An 11,763-nucleotide genomic window follows, 5' to 3' on the forward strand; every position below is an offset into this window, starting at 1 on the left:
ACTCACACATCCTCGCATTCAATCTGTAAGGCGCCATTTTATCTACATAGAAAGATAAAAGGCAGCGTATAATGAGTAGAGTGGATTTAGGCAGCCTTTGCAGCCTTTTTATAAAAGGCTAAAGCCTTACAGTCCCTCTCCCTACGATTAGAAATATCATAGGAGGAAGCAATGTGGGGAAGCAAGGTACCAATTGATCTTTATCTTAACACCTTATGTTATTTCCCAACGCAGAGAAGATATATCAATTGGTAGCACTCCGCACAGTCATGGTTCCACTTCCCATCATGCATTTGGGTTGAATGGCTGCAGTATCATTTACTTAAAGCTCAACAAATACACTAGATGGCAATATTTAGTCACAATATACAAAGTCCCAAGTCTTTCTATCCGTGGATCCCTCTCACAGAAAGAATGTTAATAATATAAATGCCATTTTAAGGATTTATTGTCATAATAAACAAATACAGTGCTTATTAGAGGTGTGCAAAATTTCCGATTCTTAGATTATTCGCGATTCGGCCGTGGAAGATTCGAGAACGATTCACAAACATCCAAATTCCGATTATTGAAATATGCCAAGTAAAGCGGAAGTACAACACACTCAGAGCGCCGTGCGGTCTTTGGGGCGCAACGAGGAAGAACGCAGCGAGAGTAGCTAAACATCATGCTTCTCATTACCTGGCCCCTCGGGTAATGCCAATGCTCAACTCACGGCTCTAGCTCAACTCATGCCACGAGATAAAAAAACACAACAACATAGCTGACTGCTGCCGAAAAGCTGCTATAAAGTACGTCATCCACATGAGGTAATGGTGGATATCATTTATATAGGACTAGATGCACCATTGATTCGGTAGCGTGAGCAGCACATCTACAAAAAGCTAGATGCGGGCGTTAGTAAACAGCCGCCATCTTAAAGCAGTACACTTCCCTGCAAGGCTGTTGTAGCGAACCTTCCAAGCAAACCTAATTAACTTTTTATCTAAAATACTCCTAAATTGGTAAAATATTGACTTGAATCTATCTTTAAAATAGTTTTAAAACTTTCACATGTCGAAAGTAGACAAAAGGGAAATTATGGAATAACAGGAGCAATTTTAACAACTTTAATAGTTGATTCACAACATTGTTTCATAACATTAATTGAATGTAGTTTAAAGCTGCTGTTACAGAATGGGGACTGGAGTTTTTTATTTACTGTTATTTTTGTATATTTGTTTACCGCTATATGTTAACTTGATACTGAAATAGTAGTTTGGTTTAGCCTGAGAGGATTTTTGAACAATTTTGGAACTAATGTACAAAACGTTTAATTTAAAAATTAAAAAATTTTAAAAAAGGAGGGGGGGTGCATCAATAATCGTTTTATAATCTAATCGGAGACTCTGAATCGTAATCGAATCGTTAGGTGCCCAAAGATTCCCAGCTCTAGTACTCATGTACTGTATGTTGAATGTATACTGTATATTCGTCCGAGTTTTATTCATTTTTTTCTTAATGCATTGCCATACTCAAACTAAAACGATCGGGATCGGATCGGGAGAAAAAAAACATGATCGGAACAACCCTAGTTACGAGTTATTTCAATACAAGATGTTAGGGCTGCAACTGACAATTATTTTAATAATCGATTAATCGGACGATTACTTAAACGATTAATCGGATAAATGTCACTTTTTTTTCAATTACCTTCACAATTTAACTTGTTTTCGACATGTTGTAAGTAACAATGAAGACTAAATGGATCGTTATTTCCTTGAAAAATGATATTTATTATAAATAATATTTAATAACATTTTCTTCCTGTTCATTTAGGAGCATGTACGGGTCACACACTATTGATTTGTGGGCATTTGCGGGTCACTTCATGTCCATTTTATGTCATTTCCAATAACCTTCCCATTTATTTTGCGTCACTTTCTGCAGAATTTGCAGTAGAGTTGTCGGGTAATGACTTTTTAAACGATAATCGGTATCCCGATATTGCCCAACTTCAAAAATCCGATACCGATATGTGCAGTCGTGGACTTAATGCCGCACTGGATGCTTTAATAATGACAACGCTCGCATAACAAATCCCAAGCGTCTTAGTTAGTAAACATCAAATGGTTAATAAACATAACTGCAGAGCTAAGTTGTGACCAGCCATTATACAAAGGCAGAAGGCTTCTACATTCACTTTGAAGGCAGCATGCATATTGGCCCAAAACCGATAATGAATAACCAATGGTTAGTTGTCTATCAATTTGATCAGTAGTCGATGAAGTGTGGCAGACCTACTCCATTTATATTACCTTACAGTGATATGAAAAAGTATCTGAACCTTTTCGAATTTCTCACATTTTTGCATAAAATCACCATCAAATGTGAGCTGATCTTTGTCAGAATCACACAGATGACAAAACTGACTGCTTTTACTAAAACCACCCAAACATTTATAGGTTTTCATATTTTAATGATAGTATGCAAACAATGACAGAAGGAGGGAAATACTGTAAGTAAGTGAACCCTCTGCCTAAGGAGACTTAAAGAGCAATTGAAACCAGCTGTTACCAATTTAAGTCGTGTGTGCCCAATCACTGATGAGTGAAAGCTGCCCTGCCAACTATAAAACACACACCTGGTAAGAATTGTCTTAATGAGAAGCATTGTCTGATGTGCATCATAGCAAAAGAGCTTTCTGAAGACCTGCGATCAAGGACTGTTGATTTGTATAAAGCTGGGAAAGGATTCAAAACCATCTCTAAAAGTCTGGATGTTCATCAATCGACATTCAGAGAAGTTGTCTACAAATGGACTGTTGCTTTTCTCACAAGGAGTGGCCGTCCACCAAAGGTGACGCCAAGAGTTCAGCACAGAATACTCAGAGAGAGGTAAAAAAACAACCCTGCTAAAGAATTGACAGTCCAATATCTCTGTGCACACATCAACTATATGTACAACTATATCGAAGAATGGTGTTCATGGTAGGACTCCACGGAGGAAGCCACTTCTGTCTAAAAAAAACATTGTTGCTCATTTAATGTTCGCAAAAAGGCACTTGGACACTCCACAGAAGTTTTGGCAAAATATTTTGTGGACTGATGAAACCAAAGTTGAATTGTTTAGGAGTAAAACGCAACGTCATGTGTGGAGGAAAACTGGAGCAGCTAACCAAGTTCAACACCTCATCCCCACCGTGAAGCATGGTGGAGAGAGCATCATGATTTGGGGCTGATTTGCCGCCTCAGGGCCTGGACAACTTGCAATCATTAATGGAAGAATGAATTCAAATGTTTATCAGGATGTTTTGCAGGAAAACTGTGGCCTTCTGCCAGACAGTTGAAGCTAAAAAGAGGATGGATGCTACAACAAGACAAAGATATAAAACAGAAGTAAATCGACTTCTGAATGGTTTCAGAAGAACAAAATACACGTTCTGGAGTGGCCAAGTCAATGTCCAGACTTGAACCCTATTGAGATGCTGTGGCAGACCTAAAGACAGCGATTCATGCCAGACATCCCAGGAATCTGACTGAACTACAGCAGTTTTGTAGAGAAAATGGGCCAAGATTAGTCTTGATCGATGTGCCAGACTTAAAGTAAACAAAGGAGGGGGTGATAGTTCACTTACTTACAGTACCCCCCCCTTTCATTGTTTGCACTGTTTTTTTTATCTGTGGGATTTTGACAAAGATCAGATCACATTTGGTGGGGATTTTATGCAGAAATGTGAGAAATTCCCAAAAGGTTCAGATACTTTTTCATACCACTGTACTTGTTATCTTAAACCTCAAATTAACTCCATTATTCAAAAGAAAGCATCAGCACATCATATAAAGAGCGCAAGAACAAAGCCAAATAGTGACAGATAAAAAGCACGACTAAACCAAGAAGAAAGGCAATAAGGGCCCATGCTGTAGTTTTACGTCTCCCCGGTGGAGGCCATAACACGCATCATAAATCATCAACCCCCTTCCACGTAATGGCTGCAACTCACTAATAACACTTACAGTGGTGCACACACACGTACACAAACATCATCAATATGCTATCATTGTTCCCCCAGCTGTTTGTCCTTTCACTTTAGTCTTTATTGGCTTCGGCCGGAGGGACCAATAAATTGTTGTGGTCCCGGAGGAAATATATTCCCCCCACCGCACACACGTGCACACTTTACTACAATTACTACCAGTAGAAATGTATGCAGTTCTAAGAGCAGGCAGACAAAATCTTAGCAAAATCTCCTAGAAAATGGGAGATTTAGCTCATTACATGACACTGCAAAACAAAGATAATATTACAGATTTTCGGTCAAGTAGAGTCATGTTTACCAAGCTTTATTAAGCCAACACAACTATTTTATACACTCAGGTAGAGAGCAGAGATGGGTAGTAATGCATTTACTCCATTGCAATGAGTAACTTTTTGACACAATTGTACTTCTAGGAGTAGTTTTACCACGGCATACTTTTTACTTTAACTTGAGTAAATTTATGAAAAACAATTGCTATTTTGAGCTACTTGAGAGTCATTGCATTTTTTTAAATTTTACAATATTAGATTTTTCTAGGGCTGCAGCTATCGATTAATTTAGTCGTCGATCTATCAACTAGTTAGTTCGAGTAATCGGATTAGGAACATTCAATGTGTTGCAGAATTTATTTCAGGAGATGTAAAATATTTCTTTAAACTATGCAGAATTGCACTTTCTTTTAAAAATAAATTAAAATACCTGAGCTTAAGCTCAAATGGTATTTAAAAAATTAGGATCTAAGTACAACAAAACAACAATTTGCTAACTTGCATAGCAAACGTCCGCTAGCTTAAATGCTATCAAATGGTAACATTTTTTTTACAATGCTCTTAACAAATCATTAAAACTTATATTCCCTCAAACAACGCTAAATATACCTCTAAACTAAATTACAAAAGTATAAAAAAATATTAGCTCAAAAAAAAACTTACAACCTTATGTTGGTTTTAACAGGGAGCATTTGGATTCAGCCATGTTACATGAGTTATGCCATATTCACTGATGCCACTAGAGGGCAGTGTATGCACCCAAATTAATAAAATTAAATTCAAACACTTTCAAATAACCATTAAAACGCCACTCTAATTAAACGATTACTCGAAGCAAAAATTTTGATTCAAAGCTTTTTTTCTAATGGAATTACTCGAGTTAATCGATTAATCTTTGCAGCACTAGATTTGATTTGATTTTTGATAGCACAATAATCACATTACTCCATTATAGCAATCAGACATAACAATACAGTCACATGACCGCACACAAGCTTGCGGTCAGAAGTCCTATGATCACGGCGACGTATTTAAAGCGCTGTTAAAAAAATTTTTTTTTTTACAATTTTTTTCAAATTGTCATTTTCTTTGACATGATAAACCATGGAAAACCGGAGATATGATCGTTTTAATTTCATGGTTGGAAATGTTTTCCCCACTTGAAGGCACTCATGCTCTTTGGACGATTGATCTTTAATTTCTAGATTTTTCTAGTTGCTATTTGATAGTTTTACGTATATTTTTGGCCTAATCTAGTCATGTAATAAGTTATACTACAGTATAATAATAATAAACAGTTTATATAAAAGGATGTTGTGTTGAGAAATATATACCATGGTTAAAAAAAACTGTAGTTGTTGGCAGTTACTCATTACTTGAGTATTCTTTTTACTGAATATTTTTGTACTTGTACTGAGTAATTTTTTTGGATGACTGCTTTTACTTACATAAGTAATATTACTTTAAAGTAACGATACTCTTACTTAGTATAAGTTTTGGCAACTCCACATTACTGTACACGTTTTGCCCCATTATGGTATTGTAAAATAGATTTTCCAATTTCTATTTTAATTTAGTTTCTCTTCTTGAAAATGTATTCACCGTATTGGCCCGAATATAAGACGTTGTTTTTTGCATTGAAATAAGACTGAAAAAGTGGGGGTCGTCTTATATTCGCGGTCTAGACGTTATACCCATTCACGACGCTAGATGGTGCCAGATATCATGGAAGCGATGTTCTGTCATGACAGATCTCAGCTACTCTCAAGTTGAACCAGTTTGCATTATTTTACTGCAATGTTTTTCCTTATTCAGATTTGTTTCAAGACTACAGTTACAGTTAGACTTCACTTTAATGGTTAATGCAATTATTGAAATTTTGTTGTTTTGTCAGAATAGATTGGTTTATTTACATTTCAAAAATCAGAAGCCATTCATTTACGAATGTGATTGCACTTTAGTTTACATATTTATATGTTCAGATATTAAGATTTGAATGAGGCAAAATAACATGCTTTTTCTCTCAAATATATTGTTATCATCATTTGTTTCAGATGTACTCTAATTATTTTCTGTATAAAAATTAATTTGGTGTCCAAAAAGTCTTTTTTCAAACTTGAGTCTTGAAAAAGAGGGGGTCATCTTATAATCAGGGCCGTCTTATATTTGGGCCAATACGGTAAATAAAAATTGTTTGCTTTTTTAAAAATATATATATTTTTCTTTTTCAGATTGTTTTTCTTTTCATTTTTTTGTGATTTTCTTTTTTGGGGGAAACAACATGTGGAAAATGGTGCCTTATAAGCATTTTTGGGGTTTTTTTAGGGGGGCGGGGCTTTAGTTGATTTGTTTTGTTTTATGAATTACTGGCTATACAGGTAGTCCCCGGGTTACGACGTACCCGACTTACGTGATTTCGACTTTACGACGCCTAAGCCTCATCTTTTTTTTTTTTTTTTTTTTTTATTTTGGCGCAGGAAGCGTAGAGCAGGTAGTATCTCTGCACACGAGCTTATGAACACACACGCACACATGAGGAAGAGCGCAACCGAGTGAGAGAGCTGACAGCCTGCGCGTACATTTGTTGCTTGTGAAGTATTCAGAGGCGACGGCTGTATATAACCCCTTTTGTACTGTTTATTGTGCGTTTTCAATTGTGGTCGAATACTCGGGGCGAGTTTATATGATTGTATTTGATGATGTGCGGACGCTAAATGATACATGCTAATCGTTTGTTATTGCTGTATCGGCAGCTACTTGTAAATACAAATTTGAATCGCTGTAATTGAAGATGAGACCAATTTTATTTTATTTTCGTTTCATTCCGCAATTGTTGATGTCATGAGCAGCTGAATGAAGTTAGCAAACCACACGGACGTCTGCCATCGTCATTTCAGAGCTTAGCTCGCTGTCTAGCTAGCTCCAACGTCTTGGGCGAGGACAGTACAATGATGTATAATACATGTTTTGGATTTTTCTTTTTTTTCATTGCTGAAGCTTCATCCTAAAATTTAACATAATATTTCAACATGATGCTAAATCATAGCAAAGTATAAGCATGCTCTTGTCAAGTTTGACAACTTTATTAACAAGTTAAATATTACATTTGTAAGTTGTCACCTTTTTTCCACTGTGTATTTTTGTATTTTCGAAATTCACAAACATCAAACTGTCCCAAAACACAAGGCACACGATGCTGGACCATTCATACGAAATGATAATGTAAACTAGGTGTAATTGCTTAATAAAGTTTGATAAAACAAATTGTTCTACTGTAACAAAATTTAAATTAACACAGCCATTGACGGTGATAGACGTCCAATCCATTTAGACTAGGAGGGACAGGCATGCCGTTAATGGTGATTTATATTTTGTATGATCATCTAAATGAGTCTTTTTCTGTCATTTCAGGTCAAAATAAAACGAGGATCTGCCTTACCGCTAATTAACTTCGACGGTGCAACACTGGCCTCCGGTGGTGGGAGTCGGTAGCTACAAGGCATGGAAACAACTCGCTCCCATCGGGATTTTTTAACTGTCTTGTGTTTGTGCATTAGCCAATTATCTGGTTGACTTTTTTGGGAACTTTTTTAGTGCCTGACAGACTTAACTGACAACAAGAGTACGACCAACTAAGGAATGTCAGACCTCCTTTTTTCCCCTGAAATTTCGGAATTATTTGGATTCTGGATGTAGAAAAATGTGAATTTTAATGTTTACAGTCTAAACAAGGAGCTTTTTGTGTGCGCGTTCAGGCCTCTGCAGGATAAAGAATTTGTCTTCCACCAACAAGTGAGCAGCAGAGTGCCAAAGTACGCAAGACGGACGCGTCCATCCGGAACTAAGAAATCTTCCAAAGGTCCAACAAATTATTGACAATCATAACCCCTTTTACACTGCCTGGAAAATAACTTGCGTGTCGTGTTGTGCACAAACATTAACACCAGGGGCGGAGCTTGCGGCCAAGCCCGGGCCTCTTGGGGGCCCAGTTTGCAGGAGTAAAGGGGGCGTGGTTGAGCGAGGGGAGGGTCAAATAGCACGGAGCATAATATAGTGTTTAAATGTTAAAATATACCACATCCGGGACTTCAGGGGGCTTGGTGTGCGGGCGTAAAGGGGGCATGGTTGGGTGAGAAGAGGGCCAAACAGAATGGTAAGACGAGCTGGTAAGGAGCTGGAATATCCTGTTTAAGTGTTAAAGTATCGATAACCACCTCGGCTGGTTGTCTGGAAGGGCCAGCTGAAAATTTTCCACTTGCACCGCCCTTGCCCCACCTATTGGACGATGGTCTTGAAGGGCCCGCAAAAGTGTGAAGGGGCCCATGAATAAAAATCTGTGAATTTGGCCCCCCATCAGACGCAAATTTATATAAAACTGTCAAAATCATTTGTGCCACGTACAGTGGGGCAAATAAGTATTTAGTCAACCACCAATTGTGTAAGTTCTCCTACTTGAAAAGATTAGAGAGGCCTGTAACTGTCAACATGGGTAAACCTCAACCATGAGATACAGAATGTGGGGGAAAAAAACAGAAAATCACATTGTTTGATTTTTAAAGAATTTATTTCCAAATTAGAGTGGAAAATAAGTATTTGGTCACCTACAAACAGGCAAGATTTCTGGCTGTCAAAGAGGTCTAACTTCTTCTAACGAGGTCTAAAGAGGTCTAACGAGGCTCCACTCGATATCTGTATTAACGGCACCTGTTTTAACTCATTATCGGTATAAAAGACACCTGTCCACAACTTCAGTCAGTCACACTCCAAACTCCACTATGGCCAAGACCAAAGAGCTGTCAAAGGACACCGGAGACAAAATTGTATACCTGCACCAGGCTGGGAAGACTGAATCTGCAATAGGTAAAACGCTTGGTGTAAAGAAATCAACTGTGGGAGCAATTATTAGAAAATGGAAGACATACAAGACCACTGATAATCTCCCTCGATCTGGGACTCTATGCAAGATCTCACCCCGTGGCGTCAAAATGATAACAAGAACAGTGAGCAACAATCCCAGAACCACACGGGGGGACCTAATGAATGACCTACAGAGAGCTGGGACCACAGTAACAAAGGTTACTATTAGTAACACAATGCGCCGCCAGGGACCCAAATCCTGCACTGCCAGACGTGTCCCCCTGCTGAAGCCAGTACACGTCCAGGCCCGTCTGCGGTTCGCTAGAAAGCATTTGGATGATCCAGAAGAGGACTGGGAGAATAAGTTATGGTCAGATGAAACCAAAATAGAACTTTTTGGTAGAAAAACTGGTTGTCGTGTTTGGAGGAGAAAGAATACTGAATTGCATCTGAGGAACACCATACCCACTGTGAAGCATGGGAATGGAAACATCATGCTTTGGGGCTGTTTTTCTGCAAAGGGACCAGGACGACTGATCTGTGTAAAGGAAAGAATGAATGGGGCCATGTATCGACAGATTTTGAGTGAAAATCTCCTTCCATCAGCAAGGGCATTGAAGATGAGATGTGGCTGGGTCTTTCACCATAACAATGATCCCAAACACACAGCCAGGGCAACAAAGGAGTGGCTTCGTAAGAAGCATTTCAAGGTCCTGGAGTGGTCTAGCCAGTCTCCAAATCTCAACCCCATAGAAAATCTGTGGAGGGAGTTGAAAGTCCGTGTTGCCCAAAGACAGCCCCAAAAACATCACTGCTCTAGAGGAGATCTGCATGGAGGAATGGGTCAAAATACCAGCAACAGTGTGTGAAAAGCTGGTGAAGAGTTACAGAGAACGTTTGTGCTCCGTTATTGCCAACAAAGGGTACATAATTAAGTATTGAGATGAACTTTTGGTATTGACCAAATACTTATTTTCCACCATAAATTCTTTAAAAATCAAACAATGTGATTTTCTGTTTTTTTCCACATTCTGTCTCTCATGGTTGAGGTTTACCCATGTTGACAATTACAGGCCTCTCTAATATTTTCAAGTGTGAGAACTTGCACAATTAGTGGTTGACTGAGTACTTATTTGCCGAACTATAGTTCATGATAAATAAAAGGCAGGAGAATATTATACAATGACATTGAGGGAAAAAAAACGAAAACAAAAACAACACATTGCGCAAAAAAAAATAGCAAAGAAACATTAAAACAGATAAAATTCAGAGCATTAAAACCCTTAAGAAATAAGACATGGCTACCCTAGTCTGGATAAAAGGCGAGTCTAAAAAAAGTGGGTCTTTAACTGTCATTTAAAAAGGCCTAGATTCTTATTGATGTGGATTTCAGGGAGCAGCAACTGCAAAACATCGATCGCCCCACGTTTAAGTCTCGACCTTGGAACTTTGGAACAAAACCTTGGAACAAAAGAAGCTGGCCGGTAGAACGAAGAGCCCTGCCAGAATTATGGAGGGTTAAAATCTCCGACAAATAAGAAGGATCCAGGCCATTAATAGAATTATAAACAAACAATAATAATTTAAAATCAATTCTAAAATTAACTGGAAGCCAGTGGAGCGAAGACAGCTCGGGGGTAAAATGTTCACGTCTGGGTGTACCGGTTAAAAATCGAGTTGCAGCATTTTGTTGCAGAAGATAAAGAGAATACTTGGGAAGACCAACATAAAGCACATTGCAGTAGTCCAGTCTTGACCTTTTAAAAGCAAGAATTGAGATACGAATTTCGAGTGATGACGTCACGCAGCTTCCATTTATTGCAAAATGGACCCGAAATGGTGCCATTCGTTTATGCTACATTTGTGCTCGTTTGTGCTGTAGAAAGATTTTATACATTGTATCACAAAAGTGAGTACACCCCTCGCATTTCTGCAGATATTTATATCTTTTCATGGGACAACACTGACAAAATGACACTTTGACACAATGAAAAGTAGTCTATGTGAAGCTTAGATAATAGAGTTCATTTATTTTCCCCTCAAAATATAGCCATTAATATCTAAACCCCTGGCAACAAAAGTGAGTACACCCCATAGAAACTGCGTACATCCCTAAATGTCCAAATTGAGTACTGCTTGTCATATATTCCTTCCAAAATTTCATGTGACTCGTTGCAGAAGTGCTGTCAGCATTGCTGCAGAGATTGAAGAGGTGGGGGGTCAGCATGTTAGTGCTCAGACCATAGGTCGCACTCTACATCAAATTGGTGTGCATGGCTGTCACCCCAGGAGGAAGCCTCTTCTGAAGTAGTAACACTAACGAGTCACATAACATTTTGAAGGGAAAATGACAAGCAGTACTCAATTTGGACATTTAGGGATGTAGTTTCTAAGGGTTGTATTCACTTTTGTTGCCAGGGGTTTAGATATTAATGGCTATATTGTGAGTTATTTTGAGAGGAAAATAAATGAACTCTATTACAGTAGGGCAGATAAGTATTTAGTCAACCACTAATCGTGCAAGTTCTCCCACTTGGCCTGTAATTGTCAACATGGGTAAACCTCAACCATGAGAGACAGAATGTGGGGGGGGGGGGGGGGGGAACAGAAAATCACATT

At 38.3% G+C, this 11,763-nt stretch overlaps 1 protein-coding gene across 2 annotated transcripts in view; it reads left to right on the top strand.

Annotated features, from left to right (window-relative positions):
• Window positions 1-8,717, top strand: part of nkain2 (sodium/potassium transporting ATPase interacting 2) — a 203,542-nt gene extending 194,825 nt beyond the window's left edge. For both annotated transcript variants that reach the window (XM_057822650.1, XM_057822651.1), the window contains one exon: window positions 7,699-8,717. In XM_057822650.1, coding sequence (XP_057678633.1) covers window positions 7,699-7,708 — 10 coding nt within the window. In that variant the 3' untranslated portion in view covers window positions 7,709-8,717. The remainder of the gene's footprint in view (window positions 1-7,698) is intronic.
• The last annotated feature ends 3,046 nt before the right edge of the window (window positions 8,718-11,763 follow it).

This window comes from Corythoichthys intestinalis, chromosome 19 (assembly GCF_030265065.1).
Source record: "Corythoichthys intestinalis isolate RoL2023-P3 chromosome 19, ASM3026506v1, whole genome shotgun sequence".
NCBI lineage: Eukaryota > Metazoa > Chordata > Actinopteri > Syngnathiformes > Syngnathidae > Corythoichthys > Corythoichthys intestinalis.